The sequence below is a fragment of the Etheostoma cragini genome, chromosome 14, assembly GCF_013103735.1.
Source record: "Etheostoma cragini isolate CJK2018 chromosome 14, CSU_Ecrag_1.0, whole genome shotgun sequence".
Lineage (NCBI taxonomy): Eukaryota > Metazoa > Chordata > Actinopteri > Perciformes > Percidae > Etheostoma > Etheostoma cragini.
In genome coordinates, this window is record NC_048420.1 from 12599991 (window position 1) to 12611721 (window position 11731).

General features: G+C 38.0%; 1 protein-coding gene across 2 annotated transcripts in view; it reads left to right on the forward strand.

The window, feature by feature from the left end:
- Positions 1-11731, forward strand: part of LOC117956555 — a 31897-nt gene that overhangs the window by 7706 nt on the left and 12460 nt on the right. For both annotated transcript variants that reach the window (XM_034891656.1, XM_034891658.1), the window contains exons 9-33: positions 5-52; positions 314-382; positions 724-863; positions 1131-1259; positions 1350-1407; positions 1516-1596; positions 1860-1915; positions 2075-2143; positions 2254-2275; positions 2366-2386; positions 2645-2716; positions 2798-2937; positions 4381-4500; positions 5278-5335; positions 5529-5573; positions 5672-5728; positions 5829-5977; positions 6258-6359; positions 6453-6501; positions 6596-6673; positions 6978-7583; positions 7676-7750; positions 8069-8205; positions 10082-10183; positions 10323-10380. In XM_034891656.1, coding sequence (XP_034747547.1) covers positions 5-52; positions 314-382; positions 724-863; positions 1131-1259; positions 1350-1407; positions 1516-1596; positions 1860-1915; positions 2075-2143; positions 2254-2275; positions 2366-2386; positions 2645-2716; positions 2798-2937; positions 4381-4500; positions 5278-5335; positions 5529-5573; positions 5672-5728; positions 5829-5977; positions 6258-6359; positions 6453-6501; positions 6596-6673; positions 6978-7583; positions 7676-7750; positions 8069-8205; positions 10082-10183; positions 10323-10380 — 2541 coding nt within the window. The remainder of the gene's footprint in view (positions 1-4; positions 53-313; positions 383-723; positions 864-1130; positions 1260-1349; positions 1408-1515; positions 1597-1859; positions 1916-2074; positions 2144-2253; positions 2276-2365; positions 2387-2644; positions 2717-2797; positions 2938-4380; positions 4501-5277; positions 5336-5528; positions 5574-5671; positions 5729-5828; positions 5978-6257; positions 6360-6452; positions 6502-6595; positions 6674-6977; positions 7584-7675; positions 7751-8068; positions 8206-10081; positions 10184-10322; positions 10381-11731) is intronic.

Genomic DNA, 11731 nt, shown 5'->3' on the forward strand with positions numbered 1-11731 from the left:
GCAGTGATGTGCAGTCTTGGTGAAAATGACAAGCTTCTCAAGCTGCTTAAAGGTGTGTGCACATTTTTCTCAGGACTCTTTATTTCGGCTTGTCTGGATATCGGAGTTCAACATCCACTTCAAACCTTACCCATCTAATACACCTATACAAAAGCAGTGCTTTATTAGTCATGTAATTAAATCAGCAGCCAATTGTTTCTTCTGCTTGTAATGATCCTGTTTATTTGCATGTGTTACATTTATTTTTACTTATTATCCTTTTAGTCCATGGTTCATTGTTGCAATCCTCCCCCCCCCCCCCCCCCCCCTCTAGTTACCAAGCCAAAGAGGACAATGATACAAACCTACCAAAGAGACAGCAACAGGAAGCATCCACTTCTTGGTCAGTAAATGCCTCACAAAAAACTTTGGAAGCAAATTCTGCTGGTAATGAAATGTTCATTAGTGTGGAGAACAGGAAGGGAAACGTATATTTTGTCTCATAGAATAATTGTAATAATTTAGAGAAACGTTTTGACGTGGGATTACCTTGTCACTAATCTACAGGAATAATTGTATAATACCAATTTAACAAAACTGAATGATCCAAATAAGGATTTTAACAATCCACGAGATGAAATTCACACGCATACGCTGCAAAGTTAACTACATAGTTCGCCTTCCTCAGTATTCTTTTTGAACTTTTGTTCCCCTTTTCTGTATTCTCTGGCCATGATCTTGTAGGCATGCAGCACCTTGTTGAATGCATTTGTGTTGGGCCGACGGAGAAGAGATACTACCTCTGCACGCTGTGCAACCTACCTTTGGCTGACCACACGATCATCAAACATGTCCTGAGCTTTGACCACATCTTTTGTTACTTTGTAAGTAGCTTTGACATTAAAATAAAATATTAAAAAAATACAATCCCAGAGAGACCGGGACTATCTGCAACGCCAGGTTTTACCCAGGATGTAGGTCATTCAGATGTGTGCGTGAGGGAATGATGAAATCTATGTCATTGACTATAAGACCATGGGCTTGATGTCTGCTTGGCTAGATCTGTGTTTGAAGTTTGGGGAAAAAATGCATAATTCCTTGCTTAGTTTTCTTCTTATGGGGCAATTGTGTGATTCACATAATCTGTGCAGAGAGCGTGGCATCCATCTACTTTGCTGGCAAAGGAATCCTACATGGATTACAACAAGTTTGCCCCCATGTTGCTCAATTTTGCAAAGCAGACGGAGGAAATTCACAATACTTCAAATACTGATATGAAGGTAATACAGCTCACAAAGTCACTAGTGCAAGTGTGCCAAATGTATCTTTTTGGTCATATTAATGTAAAACCGTATGACTTTTTGTTGCAGCAAGTGAGCCTGGAGCCTGCCAAATTCACATCGGTGAATTTCGCTTGTTATGCAGAAGGTTGGTTTTTATTTTTCATGCCTCCGTTTATGTTGTATTCCTCTGAATGAACTGGACCTTCAGTTACACCCAGTATTATGTTTTACTAATTGAACCTTTGGCTTGTAGCATTCAAGGCCCTGGAATCCATCAGGATGGAAAACAATGAGAGTGGCTTGATTACAAGCGTCAAACCAGGGAACAAGCTGGGTGTGTATTCTCAGTGTGAACTAGTTGGGCATCTTAAGTTGTTGGTCGTACATTTGTTGTGATAACGTGAAATGTTAATTAAATTCCAGTGTTTTTAAACTGCTAAAATAAAAAATTAGCCAGACATTTCATACATTCCAGAAAAAAAGACCGTATATTCAATTTTTTCTTTAAAAAGCAAATCACCGATAATCTGATGAATTTTTTTTTTACAGTTAAGAATATGGAATTATCAACTCAATGCTATGTTTTTGTCTTTGCAGTGCATCATGCTGCTTCTGTACCGTCAGGAGCATTTTCGTACAAACTACGCTGTCAGGTGATAAATTATAAATATCATAATTATAAATTTCACTACAATAGCCTGGATATCAAGATAGTACCTAATACTATCTATGTTGTAGGTTACATTAAGAACAAGAAGTTTGTTTAATGAAATGAATTTTTTTTTTTTTTTTTTGTATCTCCCCTATGGCAGAATTGCAGTGTGAGCTTTGACCATAAAGGTCATTATTCCTCACATTTGTCAGAGTCGAGACACAAAGAGGTATATCAACATTTTCTCAACTTCCTACAAGTATTTGGGATTATTAATGAAGGGCTACAAAATGTGACATTACATACTCTCTAAGATCTGCCCTTGTGTTTTTTCCCTAGATGTTAACTAAACTCTTTGGCGGTATTGTGTACTTTCCTCTCATTTCTCATATAATTGTGTTGTGTTGCGCTCAATTAAATGAAAGATGACTATATCCCTCCTTTCTTACAGGTGCTGATGGGTATTGCCAAGGTACAAAGTTTTCGACTGTTAGAACATTCTGCAACACTTGATCAGTTTGAAACTATATTGGTCGAAAGGTCTGCCAGCTAATTAAAAAATATAAACATTTAAATATAGAACTGATTAATGTTCACAATGTAAGCTTTGATGGTATCCCTGTCTCCAAACATTGGCATCCACTTTGGAAAGTTTGAGATGATGTTTACTCCTGCTCTAATCTAAAGAAAATTGCAACTGAATCTCTTAACCCTCTTTCTTTTGTGTTAGAATTGAAACTCAATCTGGGTTTATACCTTGAGTACCTCAAAGTGCGCTTGGGGAAAAATCAACCAGTTACGGGTGAGCAGACCCACTTGTTATCATTGTCCTCTTTTAAGGCGTCAAACTGTAAAATATAACATTTCTCATCTGTATGTTTAGGTGTGCCCCTGGTTGTGATGTGTATCAGCACTCGGTTTCAGGAGGAACCTTTTTATGTGTGCTTTGCTTGTGAAGAGTGTTTCCCCCAGTCCTTTCTCATGCAACACTTTGACTCCCCAAAACATGTTATACACACTTTGGTAAGTTTAAGTCATTTATGTGGTTTGTGTTCAATGCAGCTGGAGGTCCGCAGAAACACCTGATGTGTGTTAGGAATTGCATTTTTTTTTATCACGTTATATAGCTGCCACATTGTTTGTCCTTTTTGTGAATTAAAGGGATCAGCAATTGACTAATACTGCTGAGGAGTAACCCACTTTATGGACATTTGTTTCTATTAAGTAGCATTTAAAGTAGAATTCCAGTCCATTCCAACATGTAGCTCTGTTTGTAAATTTGGAGTGCTGTCAGTAGAGAGAAAAACAATCTGTGCTGCCTACACCGTGTTATTCTCCTGCTTGAGTTAGCACCCAACAGGCTTAAACAGGGCAAGTCTTAAACATGTTTTTAGCCTCTTAAGATGTTCAAATGTCATTAAAAGTGCCTACCCATGTGAAGTGATTCCTTCCGAGTGAACGCAGTGACTCTGACGGCAGTAGATGTGAGAGTAATGCATGAAAGAAAGCTAATTCAGCTGTGTTTAGTTCCTGTGTTGAAAAGGAACTAAACACAGCTGAATTATCACTACTTTCATGCATTTCTTGTTTTTTAACATGTTTAAAGGCTAAAAAACTTGCCCTGTTTAAGCTTGTTGGGTGCTAACTCTTGCAGGAGGATTACACGGTGTAGGCAGCACCGATTGTTTTTGTTTTGCTCGCTAATGACAGCACTTCATATTTCCAGACAGAGCGACGTGTTGGAATCAACCGGGATTCTCCTTTTTAAGTGATCAATCTATTCTGGGCTACGCTAGATTGCGACAAAAAAATCGGCCCTAACATTTTAGCCCAAACGTGCCTACCAGAATTTGTTTTGATCTTTAATGATTCTCATAGCGTTTTTTTCTTGCAGCACCTGGAGTAAATCTACTTTTAGACAAAGTAAAGAGACTCTTAATATAGGTTTATCTGAACGAACCACCCTCTGCAGGCCCTTGTGGTCCTGTTCGGTGAGGTTTTCAGGATGCTCTAAATCAGTGTTTCCCAAACGTTTTTAGCTCGAGACCCAAAAGAGAAATTTGGTGTCTCTCATTCACATAAGATTGATATGCATTTTACTCTGCCAATTGGCGACCCAATAAAACAGGTCTGCGACCCATTTTGGGTCTCGACCCTAAGTTTGGGAAACATTGCTCTAAATGATGCAGGTGTAGAAATTGCTCATTATTTTTGAGAGGATATGGTTACAGGAATCTGAGACTTCTGTGTGAAGTTGTGTAGGTCAAAGGAAAGTCTTTCAGATGGCCAATCCAGCCTTGTTCCTGGAAATCCATCACAATGAGCAGTTTATTTTGTTAATTGTTAGATAATGATATTAGCCGTTTAGAACAGACACACTTGAGTCCTGCAGTGCCCTGAAACGTAGTAATATACAGCTGACCCCTCCGTGATATACTTATAAAAAGCTTTGTCTTCAATTCTTAGCTGTACCAAAACCCCTGGCGGCTGCCTTTGGCGTGGAAGAACCATCTGGATGTGGAAGTCTTGAGGTCGATGGCATGGGAAGAGGAAAAAGAAAAAGGACAAAATCAGATGACGCTGAAGGTAAATTGCCAAAGAACTTGGAACAAACCCACTAAGGTGTTCACATCTGTTTAGAGATAGAGCAACTTTTTGTCTTGAAAAATGAAAAAAAACTCATCTTTTAGTCTAAAGATGAGAGTTGATGAACAAAATGCCAGCACACACAGTATCCCAGTAAAATAAGCTTATATTGCTTGTAAGACGCATCATCAGCATTACAGAGTTCTTATGCTCATTTGAAGTAACACACATCATCTGTAACAAATGACAGGATTCATCCTTCAGGATGTTATGACATTTCTTAAAGAGGCTTAAAACTTCTTTGATGTGGATGCATTGTTCTTCTCCTTCATGCATCAAAACACCCGCACATCTGTGTCTACTCCTTAACCTCTTCCACACACATGTCTTATGATAGAACAAAAGACTTGTCCTGTCTCTATGTATGCATTTATTTTTTCCTTTTTTTTTTTTAAAGTTTCCCAACAACTAAATGTAAAACCATATCATGGTTGATACATATAAATGTATACAATTGTAATTGCAAGAGCATGATCATACTTGATACTACAAAGCAGTATAGAAGGGATTTCCTTCACGGATATATAAATGTCATTCTTGCAGCTCTGCCTGATACTTGTACCATTATGTCTGGAATCATAGCATACACACTAAAAGTCTAAAAGGCAATAACTAACCACAGTCAAACTTGTTAATGTAAAAGAACAAAAAGGTTTGTGTCTGTAGACTAAAAAATAATATTTAGGCATTACTAATTGAGAATCTTTCCTTTCTCAGGTATTTGATATCCCACACAGGGTGTTTCAGAGCCTCAACCGACTGAGTTACTCAAAAGGTAGGACTTATGTACATGCATCGAATTATTCAGCTGAGGAGACAAATTTCCCAAAATTGTGAAACCTGCTCTGTAAGATTATTTCAAGTGATTCTGGTCATGCTTGCCACTAAGCCAACCTCGAACAACATTGAAATCCAAAAATAAGGCCTGGAGCAGTTTAAACTAGTTCTATTCTTGTTTGTGTCTGCAGTGATGGAGAGACTTAATGTACACCGCGATCACTTAAAGAGTGCAGGTATGTAACCTAATACTTTCTTAGCCCTAAATAAATTAAATTAAATCGATTACCTTCAGCTGACTTGTCCATGTTGGACTGTTTTTATATCTATGCAGTTCCACAACGTGAAACTTACAGCAAACTCCAACAAAACGAAAGATTTCCTCTGCTTGGTGAGTACCACCAGAGAGAAACGGTCTCGCCAGAAATCTGAAATGAAATGCACTGTGGCAACTTTTGAATTTTTGATTTGTCTTCGCCTTATCATGGCAGGTTTTCAGTTCCTGGTCATGCACGATGTGTGTGTCAAACGGGACCAGCTAACAGAAGTGGGATTCCTGTGTTTGCTCTGTGAGAGGCGGTTGTCAGACGATGAATGCTACGCTCATGTGTTCAGTTGGGAGCATGTTGCAACATTTCTGGTGAGTGTTTTTATTCACACATTATTTTTCCATTAATGGTGACTGTTATGCTTTTATTGTAGCTTAGTATCTCTTGTGATTATTTAGGGTGTTAGGATAAAGTCAGGCAAATAGCGGCACAGTTGGAAAAAATAGGGTATTTTTGGTATACTATATATTTATATAATAGATAAAATATATAGTTGGTATATAATATTTGGTATATTAGATATTGTATACATATAAGTGAAAAACCATATCCGTTTGCTTGACTAAACATTTGTGCTTTTTGTGTGTGTAGGACCGTTTTCACCCAGGCTCCCAGAATTCAAGCACAGATGTAGAGACCTTATTGGACTTGGCAAAACAGGCAACGCGTTTTCACCCCATTTCACATGCACAGGTATTCTAGAAATTAAGTTTCTGTACCATCTTCATGTAGACTCTCCAGCCATGCTCCAATGCTTTTGTCTCCATATTTTCTGCCTTTTTAAAGGTAATAAAGTTGAACAAGCCCATTTGGGAGCCCTGCTCGTATTCTAAAGGTGAGTCTTTATCTTTGTCTTGCAATGAATGATATACATTGGCATCTGTAACTGAATTGATTTTTTTTGACTGATTTATGCTATTTTGTTCCAGCAACACAGATCCTGCAAAGTGCAGCTAAGAGAGAAAAGATATGCCTTATACCCCAAATAATGCCTAAAAAGAAGCTGTGTAAGTCAAGCAGAATACTCATTTTAAGACTCATTCATATTTGGAGTACTTAATGCTTGGGTTCCCCTGGTGGGAGATTTGTTTGTTGTTTATTAATTTTTTTGTGTAGCAGTAAAGATATATGTAACAAGTGCGCATGTTGCTCTCTGGAAATTTGCTTTTATGTTCACCTCATCCACTATTTTCTTACTGCATTTGTATTGTTGCTTACTCAGGTAATACTTAATAAAACAATGTGGCTAAAGATATAATCAAATCAAATATATACTTTTTTTTTCTTTTTTCTTTTTCTTTTTAATACCAGTCCCCAGACAAACCCTGAAATATGTTGATAAGGACGGTCAGAAGAACAGCAGGTTGATGGAGGGGGGTGACCAAACTAGTCAAAATTCTACAGACAATGCTGAGATGACCCTGAACAATATTTCAGTCGAGGTTTGTGCTGAAGTCACCAATACACTCAGTGTGGAAACTCCTTCACCAAGTGAAAAGGAATCAGAGAAGAGAAGAGAGGTGTTTTCCAAAACTAGTTCAGAGGAGATAAAGAGTGCAGGAAGTGAAACATGCCAGGCGATAAATGAGAAAATAGAAGACCTAACAAAGAAGATGGAAGACCATAGAGTGAGAAAAACAAGTGGGCAGACACTAGAAAGCTGCAAGGACACAGACAAGAATTCAAGGGCAGATGGCAAAGATGTCCTGACGCAGTTGACCCAGAAAAGGAAAATCTCACAGGACACCTGTTCTGTTGAGACTGCCAAGCAAGAAATGAGCCATAAAAGGCAGCGGCTCATCTCCAAAGAAGACTCATTCTGTGAACAAAACTTGCCAAGCAACGAACACAAGGAGGTAACCACCGCAGACACGAGAGAAAGTGGCAAATCAAGTTATGAAACTACAAAGGACAAAGGTATGTTAATGCCATATTGAGGTTTTTGGAAGATTTTTTTTTTTTCTTTTTTCTTCTTTTCAGTGTTTCTAGGAAAATGTTTGTTGTTACAGCATCTTCTAACGTGAACCATCAACAAGATCAATTGTGGCAGTATGTCAAGAAGAAGAGCCGAGAACCTGTGGTTGGTCAGTGGCTTTTATTCTTTTTTTAAATTAGTTATATACAGTTTAAATAAAGGAAATTAAAATTTTTTTTTTTTTATAAAGGATTAATGCTCAAGACCTAATGAAAAAGAGTCTATATATTGTAGAATACTTGGTCAGTTCGGTCTACCGTTAATGTTAGTACACTGACACATCAACTGATTACATTTGGATTCCCCATAACATTTTATTGTTTTACATTTGCTTGAGCTTCATTCATTTTCTAATTTAAATAAGACCATTTCTATGCCGGGAGGAGATTTCTAACGCAGTATTAAATGTTAACAATATATCTTTTAGGCTTAAGTGCACTTCTTGAATGCCATTGCGATGAGCGGGACCCCATCTACTTTTGTGAGTGCTGCTCTCTGAAGATCCCAGAGAAGGACATCATCACCCATATTACCGGACACCACCACCAGAAGATCTACCTTGGGGTGAGTCAATGTTAAAGCATAAATTTTGATATTTTTTTTGTCCATTTTAATGGACTTCTCATATGACGTGTAAATTGAAAGGCTTAATGATCAATGTAATCCTTCCTCCTTACCTCATTGGCCATGAAGAGATCCCTTCATAGACCGAAATGGGGGACAAAACCCACAGTGCTCCTTCTGTGCATAAAAGCATGCAAAGTCTAAAAAATGTTAGGTTGAATCAGAGTGGTGGAGAAGTTTTAAAATAGTTTATATATTATAATATCATAGCTCGCCTATACAACGCAACAGCTAACTTACTTTCATAGCTTACCATAGTAATTAACATCTTCATTACCCATCAGAATGTTTTCCAGGGGCCGTATTACAGAAACTTCATTACTTCCTGATCCTTTCTTAAGGATCATTACTACTAGTTTCATAGTTTATTAACTTGTTTATTACATTTAAAAAAAAAATTGCTTTTACACAACCAACTTTGTATTAACGGCAAACCCTAACTATGTGTTTGGATTTGTTGAAGAAACACTCATTAAAAGGTACCAGAGATGTCACACTTGAGTCCTAAACACAGTGACTTCAGACATTTCCTCAAATGACTTTAGACTCGACTCTGACGTGTACTTGCAGGACTTGTAAACAATTTTTTAATTGTAGGAAACGTCTGATGAGCTTAATTGTTATTCCTCTCACTGAGTGAACTTTTAACCCAGCTACTTAATATGTACTACATACGTATCTGCTGCGCTCGGCCACACGGGAGAGAAGACAACAAACATGTCGACCGCACCGATGTTCACCGGCAGCTGCTGGGCCGTTGACCATAAGCTAACAAAGGAGGACTGGTGAGGGACAAGGACTACAAATTAGTGGAGGCTAGACGTCCTAAAAAAACTGCATCTCTCACATCTGGTGATAATGTTATAGATAATGCTTCTCTATCACTCTTGGGTAAAATCCCTGATAAATAAACATCAAATACAGTAAAACAATTGAGTATTTAGGATTTCCTAACCTGAGATTAAAAGATAGTTCCCAATTAGGAATTACACAAGCAAATCCTAAATGGGACTCTTCCTATCTTGACTTAAGTCCTAACAATGGAATTTTTCTTTAATACAGCAGGTATTTATTTAGCATTTGAGTTTACAATAGTTAAAAACAATGTTCTGTAAACAACGTATTTCTGTTTTATGTATAGGCCTACTCTACAGACAGATTGATCCAATACTGATAGCCTTAGTTAGCATTTCAATACTTAATACAAACCCAATCTTCTAAAAGTTGTTGATCAGGTAAAGTCTTGCGTTTAACATATAGAAACTAGCCTTTTGCTTAATAACAGGAAGTAACCTTCTGGCTCCAACCCCCTGGGGTCTCAGGCTATGTGTAGGCTAATATAATGTAATGTTGATTCCTGTATTTTTGTGAGAGTTTCTTATTTACATGAATAAACCTTATGATCGGTGACCAAAAACGACCCCAAAGGGGGAGAGTTTAGACCCGTGACCTTCCTCATTGGACAGCAAATAAACCAAAAAGACATGGTCTGCCAACAGCAGACCAATGAGAATGGGTTTAAATACACCAGGTGAAAAGGAACCGCCCCCTGGTGCAGGGAATGAAGCTTATTCTGAAGTTTATAACGATTCGGGGCTGTTCGATGTGTCATCGTGCAGACCACTGTCAGCTGCCCTGTTGTTTTGTTTTTATGTCTTATTGTCTTTGTCTTAATCATCTCCAGCAAGCAGTTTCATTCAACCTTTTGTTAATTCTCCATTGGAACTCCATCCTCTCTCCTCCTCATCAAATCAAAGAACACGAGTTAGTGTTTTTTTTCTATCAGAATGCCTTCTGACAGAGTTTCTGACATTAGGGGTTACAGAGACTTCCACCCGCACCATCGGTTAACCCGAGGGAGGAGATCAGACGTTTGGCGGCTTCATTTGAACAAGAAAATGGATATGGAGAAGCTCAGGTTTGGTCCTTGCTCTTTCATTTGTGGTCATTGTTATAACTGTCCCTTCATAAACTGAGATACAAAATAGAACAATTTTCCTTTGCCCAGCCCTGGATAATGTATAACAGTTTACCAATTGTTGTTGTCTGGTCCACAGGTTGTTGATCTGAATGAGGACATTTACAATAACATCTCTAAGCAAAGCTTTGAATCAGGTAAGGTTACACCTTGCTTAAATTTGAGGCTGTTTTAATTTTTCCTTAGTAGTTTTGGTTGAAGCTAATTTATTTCAATTAACACGTGAATACGAAAGTCCCGACCTTTAGTGCTGAAGTACTCGAGTCCGGTGTTTCGGTTTAACTGGTTTTTGAGTTAACTGGTGATATGTGTTGAAGGCGGGGCTGCACCGCTGCAGTAAACAATTCCGATCAATTCGCCTCTTTTTCCCATTCATTTGTCGGGCTCTTGTGAAACATTACGGTGGGAACGGGTTGCTGGGACAGTAGTTTTGGACCCGATCAGACAAACATGAACAAATGAGCCGTTTTCATTACGAAAATATCAGTTGTTGTCTGGCGAGTGCAACGTTGCGTCTCTACCACGTCTCTACTGTAAACCACGGACACTGATTTTTTTAGATTATTTAGTGACATTCACGCTTAAATTAGTAGTAAAACTGTGCCCAAACTATTATAAATAACAAAAAAAGCTAACAACAAAGACACGAACACAAGCCTGATATTTCACCTTTCCACACTTGCACTAGCTAGCCTAATATCCAAATGGCTTTAAAATGGGAGTTTGACAGTTGTGACTCGTGTCCAAATGTGATGAATGAGTAGTAATGTGTAGTTTGGATTACCATAAAAATGATGCACGTCCGTAGAATTAAATAGAAAACACAATCAACGGGATCGAAGTGACACAAATTAATCTGGCATGAGTCGTTGCCCCAGCTATCGCCACAAGCATTACATGTGCGAACACCTTAGAAAGTATGTTTCACTTATCTCTGTATGAAAGCATCTCAAATTGAACGGATTAATTATCAGATTAATAACGGAATGATAGGCTACAAAGATATCACTGATAACGGAAAAACTTTTGGAAAACACTGCTTTATGGTAGCCAGTTGTGAGCAGGCATCGACACAGCCACCCATGTTGTCAGTCTTCGTTCTTGCAACTGCATCACAAGTTAATTCAATGGCAGTATCTGTTTATACTTCAAAACAGCCTTTAAGTTCAACATAAGCTATATGAGGTTTTACACTGTTGAACGCAGCTTGGAGACAGCTTTCTGCTGTGGAAAAATGGGATCTGCTCAGAATAATTTGTGAGACGGTATTCGGCAATTTAAATAGAAATGTATTTTATTTCTGTAGGCTACGTAGTGTTAAATTACAAGCTTGCTCAACACAACAACTTTATTTAATATTCATTATGCCTACTCATTCATCCAGATAAGACTAGCGCATAAATTGCACCATGGGTTGGAGAGAAAAGTATTTTCAAAGGTTCTGTAGGCACATATTGTAGAATTGACAAATAAAGTTGACTTGAAGTG